The sequence below is a fragment of the Pungitius pungitius genome, chromosome 21 (genome assembly GCF_949316345.1).
Source record: "Pungitius pungitius chromosome 21, fPunPun2.1, whole genome shotgun sequence".
In the NCBI taxonomy this organism is placed as follows: domain Eukaryota; kingdom Metazoa; phylum Chordata; class Actinopteri; order Perciformes; family Gasterosteidae; genus Pungitius; species Pungitius pungitius.
Genome location: NC_084920.1, coordinates 5,139,847 through 5,162,388, shown reverse-complemented (window position 1 = coordinate 5,162,388; position 22,542 = coordinate 5,139,847). Strand labels below are relative to the sequence as shown.

Here is a 22,542-nt window from a genome sequence, read left to right as displayed (position 1 = left end):
AGGCCATTTTATTAGCCGCAGCTTAAGAGAGCTGTGGCGCCGTAGGTTAATTCAAAGTGGCATCATGGAGGATGCACCGAGCAGAGGAGATCAAATTACAGGGCAAAGCGCTCAGTGCTAAGAAAAACAAGCCAGTGGTGTGCTGCAGAATGTGTGCGTGCATGCCGCGTGTGTTTGAGAGCAAGTGTATGTGTGTCTGAGGAACTGGAGAGAGAGAGAGATGAGGGGAGGGGGGGGGGGGGGCAAAGGCGACAGCAAAATGAGAGGAGTAGCAGGAGGAGGAGGAGGGGGGGGGGGGGTGTCCATAGAGGACCAAGGGGGATGGGGATGGAAGGGAAGAGGGAATGAAGGGAAGCAGGGGGGGGGGGGGGGCTAACTGGGCCACCACTCACACATCACCCCCGCCAATTACAGTCACTCATCTTCCCTTCACACAATGCATCACCCTCCATTTCTGATGTTCACAATGGTCCGGGGGAAAGAAATAACTGTAAACACCGCTGCAGCATTCAACGGTGGAAAAAACAACAACGAGGAAGATATCCTCAGCCCTGAAATGCGTTTAGCCGTTCCCTCCCCCCGCACGCCTTTGTTATTGGTCTTTGTGCAATGATTTGCCTAAGGACCCAGATTTCCTAGCAACAGCCTGCCACCAAACATTTGGCAGGAGTTCAACATTCTCTCTCTTTGTGAGAAATGGCAGCGCTGCCTCCCTGCTCTGCGTCTGCCACCAGCCCTGCTGCTGCTGCTGCTGGATGAGCCAGACTGACTCCAATAATTCGGGGGTTTTGCTTCCAATCACACCGCATAAGAGCAGGCACCTTGAGACCCTCTGCCAGGAATCATCAATCACCTCTTTAACACACACATGATCCAACCGAAACCCCAAAAAAACAAAAAAAACATGCTAACATTCACACGTGCGCCGCTATTCGGTAATTACATTTATTTACAGATTAGCGGTTTACACGACTTGTTTGTGCTGCCCGGCAGTCGTTTGATGAGAGTCAAACGAAGCACATTAATACGCAGGCAGAGGGTTGGTACAGTGGGAGAGCAAGAGAGAGAGAAAATGTACAATCGGGCTATAAATTGGGTAAATACATCAGAGTGCACTCGACAAGGTTAATGGAGAGAGGAGGCCTTAGCGAACACCGGTCTAGACACGCCACACTGTATTAAGTGGGAATAGCTGTGGCAGTGTATCCGGCTAAGTACTTTAGAAGTGCCAATGGGACTCTGATAAAGCGACTGATCCCCCCCCCCCCCCTCCTCCGGTTGAACAAAAAAAAAAAACCCAAAAAACAGGGACGCTGAAAAAGGGGCGTTTTGAGATTCCGAGCACTGACAAACATCCATTTGTGGCCCTTCTATCCCCCCTCAAATCCCACGGAAGCTTTTCCCTGCGCGCGGGACTGTCGGATGTGGGCAAAACCCAACTGCCAATTTGCAGAGGATGTGCCGTGTTTGCTAATGCGAGGCAGAGGCAAGAAATGAGACCACACAAACTCTGGAGGATGAACTGACTGATCTGCTTTCTGGTGTTTTTATTTTTATTTTTTTTATTTTAGGGAGCGGGGGTTGTATCCTCGCTTGGGCGGCTAATTATGAAACCTCCATCCTTATTGGACTCCAGTACACATGTTTAGAGGGGCTTGTGGGCAACAGGGGGACCATTTTGCATTTCACTTGGGACAATATGCCAAGGCGCATGCTGATGGCTCGGCCCGTGATGCTGATTTATGCCGACGACGGACTGCTTAAATACGTGGAATGCGGCGCAATTTCAGGGCTATCATCCTCACTTGAGATCAGAGAAAATGTTGATCCACCAGAATTAAATGTAATCCCAAACAGTGAAACGTGAGCATGGCAGGCCATTCTACCCCAGAAGCTGTAAGTGAAGACATTACCTCAGTGTGGATGTCTAAGGGCACATCTGTCCTGCTTTCTCTCTGTGTGTGTGTGTGTGTTTCTTGTCTGTAGGGGGAAGACGGTGTAGGAGGGCGTAAAGCCGAATGTACTTAAATAATCAATTTTCACACTTTCACAGCACCTGTTGGCTTGTCTTCGCGTAAAAAAAGAAACGAATGAATGCATTGCATGTAGAACAATTTCACAGTGAGCTGCGGCTTTGCGCACAAAGACAAGGGGGGGGGGAGTGTGTGTGTGGGGGGGGGGGGGGTACGGGGAGAACGAAGCGGTATTGTCTCAATAGGTAACAGAGCTCATTTCACTCGACAAAGGATGAATGGGTGCATTGACAATGCAGGAGGCGCGCTGAGGCATTTCCTCCACAAAGCCTCTTAACATCATGTCCTTCTTTGGCAGCGGAGTTGGCGAACAGTTATTTTAAATGTAGAGGGTCTCACTTACCGCAATATAATAAACCTTGGCCTTCTTCACCAGCTCCCAGTTGCTGTCCAAGTCCAGGTGCTTTTCCTTTTTGTAGCAGTTTGCCGCCGCCAGGTTAGCAACAAGGGACCTGCCGAGACAGATCCCATAAATCTCCCACCTTTCTTATCATCCATCTTAATTTTGTCTCAAAAAGACCCCTAAAAACACTCTGGCCCCAGACGTTCCTTTGTTCTTTCCCTATATAAAAGGATCCTAATGGCTTCGTAGAAGGTGTGATCCCAGTTGAAATAAAGGCAAATGGACCATTTGGATCTCATTCTCTCTTTTCACAGATTGAAGTGTGATTTTCGAAAGCCAACAATGAGCCGCAAATTATTCTTAATGTCAAACCACCTGGAAAAGCGATCCGTTGTTAGGCAAAGGTGGGGAACAACAGAAGCGCCTTATAAAATGAGCACTGGTTGGAGCAGGAGGAGAGGCAGGAGGCATTAACTCAACGCAGCTCGTTAGTCGGTCCACGTGTGCGGTCGCTTAAGGAGCGGCCGTCGACGTGGGTGCAGAACCCCCCGTTGCTGCTTGGGAGGAGAAGCCTGTCGGAGGGAAGGCAGCGTTTGAAGAAACAAGCAACAGTTGCGCCGAGTTGATCACAGAGCGCGGCGAAGACGGCGACGATGTGACAGCGGGATTAGGGCTGCACACTTGACCCGAGGTAATGGACTCAAAAAGGTCAGAGCGCGTCCTGACAGGCCAAGTGGGTGTCGTTGCTATGATGCGAGCGGAGCGCCGTCGCAGGGGCGAGCTCGATCTAGTGATGCCCGTATCTTTGAAGAAAGCCGCGGCTGAAACCGTAGATTCCGATCAGTCGCTCTAGGAATTTTGATTACGTTAGATTTCTCAGAAAAATGGTGAAACCGGAAGAATGTTTGCCAACTTTACGTGAGGTTTATCTTCAGAAACACGACGCAAACAAAAAACAATTTTAAAGTGAAAATGAAATGAAAAAAAGATGAGCATTACTACGAGACTTAATTATAACCATGGTAACACAGCCTTTGTTTCCCCAACAACTCCTTTTCTGCTTTGGAGTCTCCACTTAAAAATGTAATTAGAAATACAAAAACCAAAAACTATGTCTAATTTTACCAAGACATTTTTTCGTTGGAAAAATGTTAAAGGTTTAATATTTTTAATATTGGCACAATTTATTACAAAATGTTTCACAAATTGGAAGACCACAAGAACAAAAATCTCCTGGAGGGACCAACTCATTCTAACTTTGATTTGAATAGAAAGAACAGAATAAACCGAAAGCCTTATGTGTAATTAATCACAGATAAACGGACCACCTCACAGATTGAAGCTTGTGTTGTTCCGGGCAGGGATCTAGATCTATGTTCTTTGAGGACTTGCACTAATCAAAGCCTAGGGGAGGTGGGGGGCTCTGACATACTGGTTCCTGATCCTTCAAAGCCATCAACCGTCCAATCCGGCCCCGCTAAGGGACCTTTCGCTCTGGCCCTCTTGAGCTGTCTGTTAAACACCTGTAAGAAATATTACAGAGCTCGTCTCCCTGAGCACGGCGCCTGACCTTTTCAGGTGTCAGAGCCACATCAAACAAGCCCACTAAGACCGTTCAGCGGGGCCCGGCTAACCCGGAGGCGGGCGAGGTCCAGCCGCTGACTGACTGACAACTTCAGCAGTGGCGGATGAAGGGCTGCAGAGGAGGGGAGTGTTTAGAGAAGGTTTATTGATCCACACCTGGTCTCATCATGAACCGGAGGCCTCGCTGTTAGTGATATTTGTCTGTGTGCAGGGTTGGGGGGGGTCACGACCTCTGCAGCCCTGGACATGCCGCCGCCGGTCTACGCTAGCGTGAGAGTCGTCGGGGACGCTAATGCCCCCCGTTTTTTCTTCTTTTTTTTTTTACAACCGAGATGGCTGACAGGTGAGAGCCGGGACAGCCCAGCCATCTCTAACACATTGCTACTGTCAGCCTATAGATGGATGACAACCCACTGGGGCGGCAGAGACTGAGCGGGGGCCTGGAAAAACACACTCAAGCTGTTCTTTTCCCTTTTGATGTGAGAGCTGAGCTCTGATTCCCTGTTATGGCTTCCAGCCCCGAGGAGAGCGCTGCCTGCCCCCAGGATGTAAAAAAAAATATTTTCAAATGTGGGCCAGAGGATCATTTCTTAGTTCAGGGGTGAGTGAAATGTGGCTAACCTATTGTCCCCGGTGATGCAAGCCGCACAAGTACCGGTCGGCTCCACGTTCTGTTCGTAGTAATGCGCGTCCACGTGGGCCTGCGCGGCTTTCTCCTTCAGAATCTCCCCGAACTGGTCGTTGCCGATGCACCCGAAGAAAGTAGCCACCTTTTGGGGTTTCTGGATCATCCACTAGGAGAGAAAGAGTAAGGAAAAAAATGCAAAACAGCAGTTACAGCGAGCTCCGTTTACAAAATATAAGTCTGTTTGAACGGTCAAGTTCAGCTAAGGCAGATGGCACACAAACTGTAGCCTCACAGCAAACATACTGCATGTGATATACGAGGGCTGCGAGCTGTCGTAAACAACCCGAGACCAATTCCACTCCACATAGAAGCGCTATTCTCATCCAAGCACTCCCTCTTCCATGTGTGCTAAAAACAGTCTCATCTCCTTATTTACACAAACCCCATAATTCAAGACGCCATCCTACTTATGCAAACACAGACAGTGTGTGTTTGTGTTCGCGTGTGTGTGTACCTGCTACCACAGGACACTCGTCGGCCGTTTTTTGGACAGTCCTGGTGTACTCGGTGACATTTACCTGATGAGAGGTGGTGGGGGGGGGGGGGGGGGGGCGCTGCTCAAATTCGACAGTGCTCAGGTTTAACCTCCAAAGATTTATTGACGTACAGTACGTGCTGCTGTTTGCTCGTTTTATTGCAGCCTCCTGTTTTGTTGCTGACGGGGGCCCCTGGTGAATGAGATGTTGCTGCTTTTGGGGGATGACCTGTATATGTGTGAAATTAATCATTTCACACGACCAAATAGCATCGCAGTGGGGGAGGGGGGGGGGAGAAAAACGCATTTTCATCACCCATCCAGAGATGCGCTTCCCTGTTATTTTGTGCCCCCCGAGGTCTCCAACTAGTTCAAATGGGAAAAATAAATAAATAGAGGGAAAAAAAATACATTTTACTGGGGAAAAATCTCTACTGTGCAAGGGTCAGGTTTATTTCCAAACATAGCTGACCTTGGTAGCAAAATCAAATCGGGCTCCTTTGTCAGATGAATTTTGGATGGAAAAAATCCCGCCCTCATAATTTCCCACGGCCTAGGACGGTATCTTGCGTATCTGGCGTCTTTAGAAAAAGTATTCAATTTGAGTGGCAAATATTAGTATTTTTCCCAGATAGATGGCAAACTATTTAGTGGCTACTAAGTGATGTCATAGACTTCATGTAAGAAGTGGATGCAGTCAGCGTCATTTGTAGACGTCGAGATGCCCTATTTGTTGGGCCGCCCAGTGACCCGTCCATCCCAGTAAGCCCGCCCTAGACCGAACTTTGTCCATTTCCCTCTGAATAGGACCATCATTTACTGGAGTAACGTTGTTATGTATTGGAAAAGACTTGAAACTAGCAATTGGGATCATAAACTCATGTTTACGATGTTTACTAAGGAAAACCAATTTCAGTGAGAAGTTCAGAATGAAAGCATTAACGCCACATGTGAAGGCTAAATTTTGGCTCATGAGTCTTGGCTCAGTCCCCCCCCCCCCAACGTCCCCCCCTCCCCACCCACACCTCTCCAACTGGCTGAAATACACAAACAAGTACAAATACGCACACATCCACAGCGAAAGCCCACGGACCAAAGCTCTGCTTCGCTAACCTCTCGCTGCAGGCCCCTCACACTTATCAAGGTCACCGGCTCGGGTGCACGTCAAGTCCTATCTGATTCTCTCTTCGCCGTGATGAGCTCCCAATCCAAGGTTAGGGGCTGCGGGCTGTAAATAATGACAGCGCGGCCGCCTCCATTTGCAAAGCCTTTCAGGTGGGAACAGAGAGGGCCACTCAGGAGGCCCCCGTCCCTCTGATGACAGCATGGTGAATCACTGTGGAACGATCGACCTCGCAACCGTAAGCCCCTCCTCCTCCTCCTCCTCCTCCACCACCTCCATCTGAACTCTCCTACCTCCTCTCCCTCGCTCCTGCGGGACCGTCGGCTGTGCTCTCACTGCCAGCTCAGCTTGTCATTTTACAGGGTCATTAACAGACACACACACACACACACACACCAACATGTGCATGAGTACACGGTGCACCCACGCAGGGAAAAGGCTGACATTCACACATGCTCACACAGACACACACATACTGAGAAATCCTCTTCAGTGCCACAGCATCATGACTCTCTCCCATTCCTTAAAAAGAAAAAGAAGAAAAACCCCTTCTTTTCGCCATAAGCTGCAATAAACACAAAGCAGCAAAAGATAAGAGGAAAATGTCTTCATTATAAGTGTGTAAAAAATGTTTCTTTCCCTCCTCTGCACAGGAGCGAGGAGTTGTATCAATTCATTTCCATCTCTGGAACCCTGCAGACAATCCCTCTCCATTTCCAGATTACGTGAGATAATACCTCCTTTATGACAAAAGCGCTATCCGCGGGGTCGCCGAGAGGTCAACCAACCCTGCGCCGGGTATTCATGCTTAGTCACATCCCAATTATACCGCAGTGGCGGAGGCAGAAATTGGCAAATGTACATCAAGGCGCTTCATTACTGAGGGCCGCTCCAGTGAAATTAAGCAGCAGATGAGACGGAGTGAGATTTGCCCCTGGGCGGCATGTTAGAGAGAGAGAGAGAGAGAGAGAGAGAGAGGATGGAAGTGAGAGGGAAGCTGAAGTGACAGATTTTTTTTCTGAAGCTCATCTCCTGCACAGCAGCTCATGTATATTTACTCCACTGGGGGGAACGGGGGCCCCCAAAGATTAAAAGGTTCCCATGATACGCCACGGCGACATATCTCTAGGTGCGTTTGGATACGAAAGGGAAACCTAATACAAACAAGCGAGAAAAATATCCCTCTAAAGCAAGGGGGGGGGGGGGGGGGGCGGAGACGCTTGCTACAGGCAAAGTGATAAGTATACATTATGTTAAGTGGAGAATAAGACTGGTGTCTCTTTCTATTTGTCCCCCCATTTACCCAAATAATCTCACCCTATCCACCAATGCAACCGCCCGGCCGGCACTCACCCCGGGGGGGCCGCCGCCAGATAGCTATTAATTATGATATCTCATGGTTGCAAGGAGCCCCACTCGGGGAGTTGACCCAGGCCCGGCTCCTCAACACCCAGCAGCTGCCACTCTTCACTACGGAGGCAGCCGCTTCGCGTGGCAGCTTCCAGGAGGGCAATTACACCGACCAGACGAGATGAGGCGGCTGGATGTTTGGGACTCAGACCGCCATTAGCACTGTAAGCTATTACATTCCCTCCACTTCTCCCCCCCCCGCCGCCGCCTTCTGCGCCTGCCCCGCTGTTGTATATTGATGAAGTGGTAATATTCCTCCTGTAAAAACATTGTCTTGTTTCTACCCCCCCCCTCCCCCACCCCTAGGGGTCAATGCAGAGTTGCTGGGATTCATTTCTGCTCCATTAATGATGCAATTTCAATGCAATTCAGATTCTACCGAAGGAACGGCACAGTGGCGCGTTGAGAGAGGACACCGTGCGTTATCCTGCAGTTCCGCAACAGAGTGGCGCCGTCTGCACGTCGCCGGGGGGAGGCCGGGTCAGCTGTCGCTCCCCCTCCCACCCTCCATCACCGCTCGGGTTCAGAGAGCCGCCGCTCTCCGGGCTTCGCCTCACCCGCGCGGGGTCTTCTTGAGAGGAACATGGCCGTGCCTAATGACGGTCACGTTGATTAAAAGGCTTATCAACTCTGCGAAAATTCAAACACGGATATTTCTAGAGGCTTAAAAAAAGCTGAGGGCAGGGGGCTTCACGGAGGCCGATATCTCCGCGTTACTTTTTACCGGGAAGCTAAAAACAACTAGCAAACATCTGTCCATCAGCACCTGTCGTAGCGGGTGCTTTTTATACGAAGCGCGGCGGGTGGGGGGGGGGGGGGGGGCACGAGGGCTGACATTGATGAGGTCTGGCAGCTTCCATTAAATCACTCTTTCCTGTAAAGTGCAGGGCATCAAAGCAACCGTCCGAGGATTTTTCACTCAATCAGGTAACACACAAGCCTCACCACCCCATCCCTCACCTCCCCCCTCCAACACACACACACACACACACATCCCCACAGTACTCTCTGTCCTCTCTGGGGCTGGAGCCTTCTGGTCAATAACTCCAATCAGTTCAATTTCATGCACAGTTAGCCATGTCGGGGTGCGAGGGCACTGCACACGTCAGGGTTGCATATGTTGTTGTTGTTGTTGTTGTTTTTTCTTTCATTTAGTCGTTTTTTTCTGCCCTGGGAGGGTTGATGAGTGGGGTGCCGACTGTGTTAAAGTGGAGGCTAGCGTGCTGGTTTTAACCCTCCCTCACCGCCGCCGGGCTCCCTGCCAAGCCATTAAGAGTCTCTGTGCTCTGCTTCAGTGACACAGCTAAAAGAATAGAGAGCGGGCGGGGAGGGAGAGCTGTAAATGATCAACACGATAATGAGCTGATTATCAGTCAAAGGCATGGATAAGCTCGCTCTCCAGTAATTTCCTTTCAGATCAGTCAACCACATTCTCCTCCTCTGCAATCAACACTCGGAGGGGATGCAGGAGGCATAGCGTGTAGCCCGATGGGAAACCGGCCCAATATCAGCTTCGTAATGTCCAGATCCTGGTTGTCTTCTGACATGGTGGGAGGACGTTTGTGTATCACTTTGAAAGGGGACAGGATGACAGATCCTTTAATGATGTTCAAATGCACCGGGCAATCTGGACAGTGACTCATTACCTATTGGTTGAGCTCCACTTCAGCATCAGAGTGGAAATTTAACAAGAACCGCTCGACGGCTTATTTGAAGACGGCTTTAAAGATTCCAATAAAACGCGGACTTTATAAAAACAGTTTCTTCCTATAGAACGTGTTTGAATGAAGAACTTGTGTTGCGCATGTGGGTGACTAAGAGCACCAGCATGTAGGATCAGACTGATCTCGACATCCCACTGGTTTACACTTTGATCCTTTTCTATGCTCTCAACAATATCCGGTTTCTTAGGCGGTTAAATCACCTCAATGAAATAATGTATAAAAAAAAAAAAAGATGTTCACGGTTCATATTCTTTCCGAGTGAACAATAGGGATCTGTGCTAGTGCAGCCAGATGAAAATGGAGATACATTTCCTGATTAGTCAGTTATTTTGCATGAAAACATTGTGCGAATGCAAATCAATTTGGGTTTCCATCAACTACTGTTATGCAAATAAACCAAAACAAGATTACATAATTAATCGAGGAGCAGCAACTTTGATAATGGCTTTTCCTTGCTGATTTCCACTTAAGATGGCACTTGTATTATGCATGTGTAGTCTGTAGCATTTCTAATCAGCCACTGGGCATAAAGAGGGGCGGCGACGTGTAACGTGAAAGGTTCACAGCACCTCGAGGGGGCATGTTCCGTGAGACAAAGTGACAACGAGGTGCGTGTGGTTTGCCTACACTAGAAGGAGCAGGCTCATTGTGAGCAGACAAAAAAAAAGCATTTTATCCCTCTCTTAAGACAGTTGAGAGATGACAGGAAGTGAGGGGAGAAAGCTGTGATAGTCTCCACTGCCAGACACACAGCTGGCACGTTGTGTTCGTGGTCAGTGCCTCTTTGTACCTCTTAAAAACACCAGGGAATCCCTCAAATCCTACGGAAAAAGGATTCATTTTCTTTTACAACTTGGCTAGCGTGACGTTTCTTTCTGTGCTGGATGTAAAAATGAGCAGGGAGAACGTGCTAGAGTACAGAGCCAACACAATAAAAAGTCCCTTTCTGAACGCATCTAGACTAGGCCCCGTACGGCGTCATCCGCCATGTTCAATCCCAACAAATACAACAGAGAGAGGACGCCGGTGAAAGGGAGACAAACCCGTCAGGCCACACTAGACACTGGTACCAGTCCCCAGGGGACAGGCGCTTGACAACACAAAACGGCGGCACAAAAAGGCGAGACAGCTTGCGTGTCCGCATACATGTGTGCCACAGACGGGGGGGCGGGCGGCGGCGTGTTGAGCGGGCGGGGAGGTGACAGCTCCCAGGCACGGCCCCCGATGATAGGCATCACGAGTCGATGACGCGCCGACACACTCCGTCGGTTCTGATGTTAAGCACGACGAGAATGTCACCGACAGGATCTGTGCAGCCTCTTCAGAGAGCTATCAAAGGGCGAGTTCAGTGAGCTCACGATATGAACCTACCTGCCCCACTGACACACACACACACACACACACCTCCTAACACATCTCACTGCAGCATCTTCACACTGTATAGGAATCAGGGATGCATCGCCGTCCCCGGGCGGCAAGTTTATCTAAAAAGGAAACATCTGATTTTTTTTGCCTCCTCTTTTTGGCTCCATTTCATTCCCTGCCTCCCTTGTTAAACACACAACCTTGATTTAGTTGCTTTTGCCCCGGGGAGGGGGGTTGAATTATGTACAGGATAAACAAGTTGATGTTGTCAGTCAGAGCCAAACCCCCCCTATCGCAGCGGCAAAGAGGACTTTACCTAGCAGGCATGAGGGGCTGAGCTTCACAATGGCGGGTCGTACAGTGATACTTTTGTGAGGAGTGTGGGGGATGGGGGGGGGGGGGGGGGGGGGGCAGAAATGCGCCTCCACACCAGATCCACAGGCTGGGATTGCCAGACTACCGGGTCGTCCCATTTGTCTGAGACAATAGCGGCTATAAAGCACATGAGCTCTTCTGCTGAGCTCTGTGTGCATGCAGTGAGGGCGGGGTGGGGTGGGAGGGTGTTATTAACTGATCATAAAGTGGCCAACGTGTCTGCGGGGGTTGTTGCCAAACATGGTTCGAGAGAGAGAGACAGAGAGAGAGAGAGAGATGATGAGAGGCCTTTGCAGCGAGAGCCTCTAATCCCGTCTGCGGTCAACGGGGCTCCTGCTGGTGGGAGTGCAGCTGTGCTCGGAACCCTGCACAGGTGAATCCGTTCTGCCCCCCCCCCCAAAACCCAACCCCTCCAGCCTAGGCAGTGTGGCAACCCTGAGCGGTGCTCCCCCGTGGTGCCAAAGCCCCCCCCCCCCCCCCTCCGTCCCCCACTTCGGATATGGTGACGGATCCGTGTTCCCGAAGAGATTTCTTTTTTTTTTGAACATACGCCAAATGACAGCCCCCCCCGTTTGAGGGCTTAGCACAGGTCAAGCCCGGCTAAATTCAACGTGGCGGTGCGGAAAATCCACTTCAAAACATTAGCTGCTGGGAGGAAGTGCGCTTTAATGAGTGTTGAGGCCGCATGTTGTGACATCGTTTACCATGCGCCAAAGGAACGACCAGGATCGTTCAACCAAACAGACTTTATAAACCCTCATCTCATAAGCACACGCATTGTCGGATCACTGACACACCTATGCGCCCCCCCCCTCCTTGCAGTCATCTGGACACACAAAGTAGGTCCCTGAACATAAGCAGCTGCTGCCTGAATGTCGGTTAATGGTGATCGTGTTGTATTATTTCAGCTGCGTAGACGCAGGCCTTTTTTTGGGAGGAGAGCTTAACGGCGTGCCCTTCACAACCATGAGAAAAGAGCAGACACAACAGCTGTGCTCCCACTCTGACCTCTGACCCCTTGGTTACCTTTAAACACAGGGGACAAAATGTGATTCAGCTCTCGGCGCAGATGGGAAAAAAAAAAAAAGAAAAGCGACTTTCCTGATGTCTTTACGCACGGTATCGAGATCCCACCGATCGTATTACAAATGCCGGCGTGTCGTTTTCTGCAGGCAAAGAGGTTTCTCTTCATGTTACCAGCTGGAAATATCGGCGACGAGCCTCTCTGCTTACTAAGCCCGCTGGCGTAGAGGCAGACTCCGTGGCCGGCTGGCTGCGCAGGTAAGCAGAAAATAGCTCCGAGCTCCCGGGCCTGACCTTGAGAAGGCTGCCATTCAATCAGTGCGCCTGCCGCAGTAAAGGGCCTATCATTGCACTAATGGACGGAATCGTCCTCGCTGCCCGCTCCACGGACGATGCATCAAATGCAGGCCAAATTTAGTCGATAAATTAAAACACGACGAGAGACAAACACCGCTGCTGGGCGGCTATGGATGGAACGGTCTGCACACCTGATTTAATTTTCACTTTACAGACATAACAGCAGCGGATGACGGCAATTGACATAACAGTTAAAATGCCCGACTGAACAGACCGTGCTCGCGTCCTCATTGCCAAGAACGAACATCTCAGCGCGCTCCTTATCTGCACCCATCATCCAGCTGGAAGCAGACGCGGTCCACGTAATAAGGAGGAGATTTAAGAACAGTTGCCCGCTCTGAACTTTGAGGTTGTGCCATCAAATTCCCCCCCCTCCCCGTATCAACCGGCAGTTTGAAACAAGTTATGTTATTTCTTTTTTTTTTTTTTGACAGCTCACAGACAGAGGGAAGAGGTGGGGGCCGGGGGCCGGGAGGTGGGGGGAGCGGGGGTGGGGGGGGCGAGTTGGAACCGTCATAACTGCTGGCTGCCGCAGTGCATCGTGACAAACAACGGTGGAAAACTTGGGATTTATTGCTCTGATAACCTTCCAGATTCCTTCGGCTGGTGCTGCACGCCAGACAGCTCTGACAGAGTTATGCATCATTAATCGGCGCGAACACAGCCAGTGATAAATAACGCCCCGGCGTACCTATGAAAAACAAGGCAGTTATTACAAAACCATAAAGAATTGTATTTGTATCATCACCTCGAGCAGATAATAATGCGGAGATACGACGTTTCAAGGATTCCAAAGCGCACCGGTGGTGACAGCGGCCCGTATAGTTCTGCTCTCCTCTCTGCGAGCTGCTGGGGAAAAACAACTCGGCGATAAATAACGGCAAATCAAAAAAAAAAAACAAAAAAAAAAAGGTTTTCTATTGCGCGGCCTGCAATGCTGAGCCCACACTGAAGCTATCAAATAGCATTTAGCACATATTAAAACCCGGGAAAGTTAATGACATGGCTCCGTCTTTGCAGTCGCGATCAGGTAACGAAATTGGCGCGCGGCAAAAAAAATAAAAAAATACAGTGCGTGGAAGCAACCTGTTGCTCGACGGTTCCCACAAAGAGCTGCTTATTTCACTCGCCTGATCACTCCTCAAGGTTCAGACTTGAAACCAGTCCAATAACCGCAGTAATGCTATATCCCCTACAGGTGTAAATTCCTGGTGGTTAAGCAGTGCAAAGAGAAACTAGAGGGAGCTGCGTTTGATACGGAGATGTTTCCAAGCACCAGATGCTGTGGCCCCCCTCCCCCCCCTTCCCCCTTCTTCTGAGAAGCCAAGCGCAGATCACTTACTTTCCTATTGAGAGTTGGAGCATAAATTCAAACCCGTGCTATAAATCAAATATAAATTTTGAGCTCGCCTCACTTTCCCGAGAACGGCTGCAATAACAATGTCATTCGACTCCGCCTGGTTACCATTAATGCTCTGGATTCCAACCGTGCTAATGATTTGGTCCTGCATCCTGTGCATTTCGCAAACCCCACCGAAAGAGAAGGGAAATATTACTGACCTATTTAACGCTTTGCAGGTTGAGAGAAGAAAATAAGGTCTGTGGCAGACGCTCCTTACATTTCCAAAGCACTCTCGAAAACGGATTCTCCTTGCCAGATATAACACCCCGCGTGCCAATAATGTTAATATACCGAAACTCTGCGGTTGCAACTTTCACATTTCTAGACACAAACGTCTCGGAGCCAGAAAAGAGGACAATGCACTACAGTTAAATCTAACCAGAGTGAAAAATGTGATTTCTATTTAGATTTTGTTCGGTGTGCCAACAAGTCTGTCTTTGCCAAAAAAAAACTAATTTGATCTCATTCATTCTATTTGCTCCTTGAAATCAGTCTTATAATAACTTATAAAACTAATTGTGGGCCAACACAGATTCCGTCCTGTCCGACACAGAGTATTTACTGGAATGACCACAAATCACCATCTGAACAATCCCAATAGACTCCATAGAATAGAATAGAATCCAATTCACACTGTACACTCACCGGCCACTTTATTAGGTACACCTGTCCAACTGCTCGTTAACACTTAATTTCTAAGCAGCCAATCACATGGCGGCAACTCAGTGCATTTAGGCATGTAGACATTGTCAAGACAATCTCCTGCAGTTCAAACCGAGCATCAGTATGGGGAAGAAAGGTGATTTGAGTGACTTTGAACGTGGCATGATTGTTGGTGCCAGAAGGGCTGGTCTGAGTATTTCAGAAACTGCTAATCTACTGGGATTTTCACGCACAACCATCTCTAGGGTTTACAGAGAATGGTCCGAAAAAGAAAAAACATCCAGTGAGCGGCAGTTCTGTGGGCGGAAATGCCTTGTTGATGCCAGAGGTCAGAGGAGAATGGCCAGACTGGTTCGAGCTGATAGAAGGGCAACAGTGACTCAAATAACCACCCGTTACAACCAAGGTGGGCATAAGAGCATCTCTGAACGCACAGTACGTCGAACTTTGAGGCAGATGGGCTACAGCAGCAGAAGACCACACCGGGTGCCACTCCTTTCAGCTAAGAACAGGAAACTGAGGCTACAATTTGCACAAGCTCATCGAAATTGGACAATAGAAGATTGGAAAAACGTTGCCTGGTCTGATGAGTCTCGATTTCTGCTGCGACATTTGGATGGTAGGGTCAGAATTTGGCGTCTACAACATGAAAGCATGGATCCATCCTGCCTTGTATCAACGGTTCAGGCTGGTGGTGGTGGTGTCATGGTGTGGGGAGTATTTTCTTGGCACTCTTTGGGCCCCTTGGTACCAATTGAGCATTGTTGCAATGCCACAGCCTACCTGAGTATTGTTGCTGACCATGTCCATCCCTTTATGACCACAATGTACCCAACTTCTGATGGCTACTTTCAGCAGGATAAAGCGCCATGTCATAAAGCTGGAATCATCTCAGACTGGTTTCTTGAACATGACAATGAGTTGGCTGTACTCAAATGGCCTCCACAATCACCAGATCTCAATCCAATAGAGCATCTTTGGGATGTGGTGGAACGGGAGATTCGCATCATGGATGTGCAGCCGACAAATCTGCGGCAACTGTGTGATGCCATCATGTCAATATGGACCAAACTCCCTGAGGAATGCTTCCAGCACCTTGTTGAATCTATGCCACGAAGAATTGAGGCAGTTCTGAAGGCAAAAGGGGGTCCAACCCGTTACTAGCATGGGGTACCTAATAAAGTGGCCGGTGAGTGTATATCTATGTCTAAACAGACTTCCAGTGACACCGTAACCCCCACGCTGATTTCTGGATACAGAGTGTTAGAGAGAGAGAGAGAGATATTCTTAAGCACACACTTTACTTTTTAAGCAAAAAAAAAAAACAATTTCACTGCAGCACCTGCACCCTTTTTGTCCTGTTGGCTTTGGCGGAGCAGATTCAATGAGTTTTCGGCCAACACGCCAAGGCTGCACGCCTGTAAGGATCTGCACCAACAGGAGGCTTTTAGAGAAAGAACCAAGGTCACGGCTACAATAACACGGCACAGAGGATCCGCTCAGAGCCGGGGGGGGGGGGGGGAGCTGTGTCTCTCTCACACCCTTGAAATGAAAACCAATGAGTGCAGAAGGAGAGCGAGTTCAATAAACTTAACTTCACTTTGTAACCCTCTGCACCAAGACTACACAAGCTATCAAGCTGTGCTTGTTCTTGTGTTATTATACACTTAAATATAAACCAACTCTGTGTATAAGAAAATCTCCGTCGTCGCAACATCAGTTATGTCTCAAGACTAACGCTTGTGGCTTCCAACCCAAACACCGCGAATGCAGTGTTAGTGTAATAATGTGTCAAGCTAACACCAGACACGCTAGCATCCTTTACGGCCACACCGCTGCATCTGAAGAGCGAGGAGACCGATTTAAAGGACGGACAATGCTTAATAGCCAAAAAGAGAGCACTGTACATTGTTATCAAATCCAATAAAACCTTACATAATAAAACAGTCAAATGTTAAAGTATAAGTATAAGGACAAGGTTTATTGAAAAAGGTATTTCCTTATACATAGTATAGCAGCAGCTTCCTAACAGCTGGGCAGTTTTTTAGCAAATGTTTGGCTAAAAGGAGAATTTGTTGGGGACTATTTTCAGCAGGGTGGTGTGGTGTCGCCTCACAGCAACAATGTTGTCATTTGTCAACATTGAGCGGCTGTTTGTCTTGATGTCAGCGCTGTGACTGACTGGCGATCAGTCCAGGGCGCACCCAGTCTCTCGCCCCATGTTAGCTGGGATTGACTTCAGACCCCCCGACCCACTAAAGACAAGCGGTGGTGAGGAGGGATAGTTTCTGAAGCGAATGCACACACATTTGGTGCTCTAGAGTATTTACTACAGCGGGACGGTGTTTACTCAAAATGTACTCTGGTGCATCAATGGGGCTCGTAGAAATGGTTTCTGGACCACAAAGGACATAATTCTCCTAATCTATATTGACGTTTGATCTGATGCAGTTTGTGTTGTTGCATGGGGCCATATTAAAGACAATTGCTAACATTGTGTCAGCAAAATTTAACAATATAAAGTGCCAACAACAATTAATGAACTCACAAAGCACTTTTGCATCTAGTTCTGCATCACACTGCACTCATTGAACAGGAACATTATGGTCTTTACGACTTAAGTGACAAACATGCATTTGTTATGTGCTAGTGTGTAGCTTTGTACTGCGTGTCTTGGGGCTTCTTTTCAGTACTAATATTTTTAATGTTATGTCTTTAACCCCGTAGTGTTTGTTATTGTGCTATCCTCGTTTTGACCTGCAAAGGGACCGCAGATGCGAGTTAGCTTAAAGCAAAAAATCTGGTGCAGCGTATCAAATGGTGACATTTATGTCTTGAACTCTACATGGTCCTGTTAGAATAAATACAATAAAAAATAATGAAATGAAAAGTATAAATTCATTGTATATGACTGTGTAATTGTTAATGATGGGAAAGCCCCAGCAAGCTTCTTTAAAAGGTCGTCTGGGAAATGGCTAACAGCTGCCAGCCGCAGGAATTCAGAAATGCCAAACCAGCACTTTGTGATTGGCAGAAGGAAGTTACACCCACTTTGAAATAATACGTTTCTCTTTGGTGACTTGCCAGATGGGTCGCTGCCAGTGTAGACATGACAGGCCGATCAGATCCTTCTGTACAAAAACACGAGGCCAAGAAAGACTACAATGTTTTCCTTGAGGTCAGGGTCAGGTTGCTGTAAAGCCCATAAATACAAATGAAATGTAACTTATATCACAAATCTGATCAGGGTGACTGCGAACAAAATATATTGTACTTTTCGACACTTCAACACCTCGTGGTCCTTTTGACAAGGTAATAATGACTGTATAAAACCATGGAACAAATGTGTAGTGGGAATTCTTAATGGGAGTAATTGTATAATATTTAGAAGGGCCAATTTATTTTATTTTTTTGTTCCAACCCTGCTATGGTAACCTGCCGTCTGCTCTGCAGGTGTATCTGGGTATTGCACGCTACTGTGTGTTATGCTCCTTCCGCCAATCCACTCCCCGTCCAGTTGATGATACATTTCTTTTCCATAAATCAATTTTTGAAACTCTGCAATTACCCAACCCCACGGGGAGACAGAGGAAATCTATAAGTCAGAGGTCCTGAAGATGCTCAGTAGTCGGTCCTGTCGCTTCCTGTCCACCTGCTTCGAAAGGCGGTGATGAACCCCAGTGGTAGAGATAACACGGGTCAATAATAACGGTCTGACTAGACACAACTGCCAAAGGGAAGCAAAGTGGTGCAACACAATAAAGAAATGCAAGCAAACAGAGAAAACCAACTGCATTGTTGTTATATTCAACGTGCGCACATGTGTAATATTTACATTATTACATTACTACATTATATTATAGAGACAGTAAAATACAACATTTCAAATATGCTTTACTGCTTAAAACTAATCAAGAATGGAGTAAGAATAAAATGATATTGTTAACTTCATTAAACTTGATTTTGCAATTTTCTGTTGATAATACTAGGTTAACATACTAGGATATCATTGTACTTCTCCGCTTCGAATCAAAAGGAAACTACACCAGACGTGAAACAGCGAGTGTTAATCAAACTTCAACTTTGGAACACCGCTGCGAATTAAACTTTCATAATATAATCCACTGCTTGTTTTTGTTGTCTGAGATGTTCCTGTAGCTGCCTAACCACCATCTGGAATTCGATTACATTTTTCTCAGCCGCAAGAAGCTCCTCTGATTCCTTTGTGCATTGATTCTTAGGGCAATAATGCTCGTGAGCAACACACTCAAAAATTCAAGCACCTATTTCACCACATCATCTTTTAAAGCCTGCTTCGGAATTGGAAAACAAGAGTCTCCGTGTTGCGGGTTGCGGATGGAGGTCGATACGGGTCATAGATTACCTAATGCCCCTTTAATAACTTCTGGGCTGCGGAAAAGTAATGCTTCCAAAAAGGACTGGTAATGTGTGCGGCCGCCTTGCCTGAAAGACCCCTGAGAGACAAACACGGATGTGTGGTATTCTACCAGTCCCACTGCCACTTCAACAGCCCCCTAAAGAGATTTAATTTATATACGTGTTTACCTTTGTTTAATCCTCACCTACCCCTCCCCTAAACACATCCCTTCCCTCCTCCTTCCCAGGAGACAAAAGCAGGCAAGACAGGCTCCAATAAACAGCGGCATGGAGCCCTCCGGCGACGGCGTATGCAGAGGCGAGCGATGCGATCAATGATCGAGGTGGCCGATTGTCTTTAATTAGAAGGTTTAAGTATTGAGTTTGCCCGGGAAGGGAGGGGGGGTGCAGCATGTCAACCAACCTCATTACACTGCAGTGATTCACCTCCCAGGAGCTGTGATCCACGCGGTGTTTACACCCGACATTTGTTTCTGTGGTAACGCATTGAGTGGAGGAATGGCTCGGTGACAGATCCCAGTTTTTTTTTTTTTACCCCTCCTCTCTCTACGTTGTCTTTCTTTCACTCTCCCTCCCACTCGCTGCTGAAGAGGCTGTCACACTGGTTCGCCTTTTGTTGTGGCGAGTCTGGATAGGTAGCACAATGTGTCCTAGTTAAAGCAGTGCCCCATCTGCCTGGGATAATTAGACAATTATGCTGGAAGGATCCGTCATTAATTCCTTTGTGGTGGCCAATTTCGCACCACAAAGAGGTCTCAGGTTTAGTTTCCCTTTGCAGATCTCTGTTCATTTACCCCCGGCCTGCGTTTATCGTCCTCGAGTATTGATGCTATGTCAACTTGAGGCAGCAAAATATCCTCCTGCCAGTATTGACTGGTTTGCACAGTTGTATTGAAAAGGCCAGGGAGAATATTGGCGGCTGTCTCCTACTGAATGAAAACAAGCGGCTACGAAACAGCGCCACGCAGGCAAGACACACAACAAACAATGACAGCCATAGTTGGTGCATCGAGGTAAGGCGTACTGATGAAATATGCATTACCTGCAATCGTCCAAATTTTGCGTTGTGGGGTGTGTAGATGAATCCGTGTTGCTTCACACACACAAATATACCAGTTTCACCTACTAAAACGCCAACTATAATCCTAAAATTCATATCCACACACAACAACAAAATCACCATACCTGAAATGTTGATCTGTTTTGTGAGTTTTTTTGTGACTTCATGGTCTCAGTATAACTAATTTGTGATGGACGACGGGGGCTAAAAAACAGACAGCTGAATGTTTACAGCATTTAATTTATAAATGGCATGAAAATAAAACAACTCCTTGGTATCCTCACCTGGTTAAACAACTGAAATGTCAGGACTAGCAGCCATTACACAGTGCACTATATGCTAAAGTTTAGGCTAGCTAAGAAGGTGACATTAGCATTTTAGCATGTGCACAGTTACCATTGCTCGATCGAAACCGTAACCTGGGCTAGAAAGTTAATTCATCATCCATTAAGCGCTAAAATCAACACAGGTACAAAACTAGCAAAAGGTATCCAGCAAAATATTACTGGTTCATCCAAGTAAGAAACCTATAGTGGAATGAAGAGTGCAATGGGATCAAATGTGACGTTTTGCACTGTTAAAAATGTCTTTATTCAACAAAGAACCACGTTGTATTGTGACAAAGCACTTGTCAGAGATAAACCATATTTACTGGTCACAATAAGAGCAGGAGGGGGGGGGTCATTCTGTAAAGAGCAGCGCCTGAGTGAAGAGGAGAGTGATTTCAGACCCAGCACAAGACATCACTTCAACCCTTTATTCAACTGCCAGCCCTTCCTCTTAATTGTATGGGGTTTGGGTGACTAGAGTTCAAGCTCAGCTCCCGGTCGGTTGTCATGGAGCGACCTGCCGCTTAAAAAGGCCCCGTCGAAGGTACGGGTCGTCGCATTAACCGCCTCACAGTTGCACGGAGGAACCCAGCTTGACGGAGACATCTCACAATGTAACTCAAATCTGATTAGAGCAGTGATCTAATCAGCAGCGAATTCATCTGTGAAGACAGGCAGGCAAGAGAAAATCACCGCGGAGAATTCTGTATAATTATCAAAAATCTCACAGCGCTACATTAAAAATCTAATTACGACATATTATCTTAATTGCAAAGGAGATGCAAATCAAAACAAGGTTAACGCTGCTCCCTTAACGTGCAGGAGAACATGTGGTGGGAACCTCTTCAATATTCACTGAATCAGCTTGACTTGTTCGACATGAGAGGCTGTCATTCTGTAATGCTTCCCCCCTCTTTAGGGGCGATAATCCTGGCTGAGAGCACAAGCAGCGGAGGCGCGGTTGTGCAACAATGCGACAGAACAAACATCTAATTGCTGTGCATTCATTTCCTTTTATCGTATCAAACAAGGCGAGTGACAGCTCATCGCGAGTCGACTTATGTTGCCGTCACACGTACCTCCCAAATGCAAAACAGCTTTGACTTAAAGCTTAGTGACGATGCACTTTTGAGATGATCTAAATCCCAAACACAACCCTTTTAACCGGCCTGAAAACATTACAATTCAAAAAAAAAAAGGTTCCCCATGACGGAAATACAGAAATTGAAACGTCTAACGTGCAACAAATACAACAACAACAAAAAGTTCCCGAGAAGCCGCAACTCCCATGGCACACAACAAATTGCCTGCCGTAAATTGTATCTGACAGGTACACACTGAACCTGTGCAGACATAAGACAGCCGGATGACAGCCGGCACAAGGGGTGATGGTGAAAGGAGAAGAACGTGCCATTGAACATGGATTTATGAGCGGGCCCAGACCCAGGTGATCCATCAGTGGAGTCACAAAGCATCAATTGCCTTCGTGTTGAGGACACATTTAAATGAGGCGGTTTTCAAAGGGTGCCAATAGTAAAAGGAAAACCATGTGGGACGGGTTGGGAAACCAACCAGTTGCTGCGTTTTAAGGGGAGGAGAAGTTCGCTGCCACACAGTCTACGGCTGCCACCCACAAAGGGCGAATTTCAACCTGGTCCAGTCTCTTACCAATTAAGAGACTGGACCAGGTTGAAATTCGCCCTTTGTGGGTAGTTATGCTTTGGTAAAGAGCTCCCATTATTCCCGGAGGTTCCCGCGGTAGGCTAATGACACTATGTGGCAGCTTTAAACTAACTTTGGCTTTTTTTGTGAAACATCACATTCCAGACAGAAAATAAACTGGAGGTGCCCCGTGTTTTCACAAAAAGATATTGGTAAGTTTCTCTTACCAATTGGCCCTGGGATGGTGGTTACCCACATACTGTAAATTGAGTTTTTCTTTCCTCACTTTCCCCCCCGCCAAACGCTCGCAGACACAAACCTGTCCCGGAAAGGAATAAACGGAGACCAAAGGAGTTTCCCCCCTTTGGCGCTGGCGGTCTACAACGCAACTGCCAGCTCCGATCGCGTCTGAGTAATCAAAACGCTGCCTCGGGGATCGCTTTACAATTCTCAGGGGCTCGGATAACCTGATCTTGAACTGATCCCGCGCGCCGATCCTTGGGTATTGGGTTAGGAACGTGTGAAGGG

At 47.7% G+C, this 22,542-nt stretch overlaps 1 protein-coding gene across 2 annotated transcripts in view; it reads right to left on the bottom strand.

Annotated features, from left to right (window-relative positions):
* The window catches only part of adkb (adenosine kinase b), an 86,346-nt gene that overhangs the window by 42,902 nt on the left and 20,902 nt on the right, over positions 1 to 22,542 (bottom strand). For both annotated transcript variants that reach the window (XM_037463021.2, XM_037463022.2), the window contains exons 5-6: positions 4,582 to 4,754; positions 2,377 to 2,485 (exon numbers count right to left, since the gene is read on the bottom strand). In XM_037463021.2, coding sequence (XP_037318918.2) covers positions 2,377 to 2,485; positions 4,582 to 4,754 — 282 coding nt within the window. The remainder of the gene's footprint in view (positions 1 to 2,376; positions 2,486 to 4,581; positions 4,755 to 22,542) is intronic.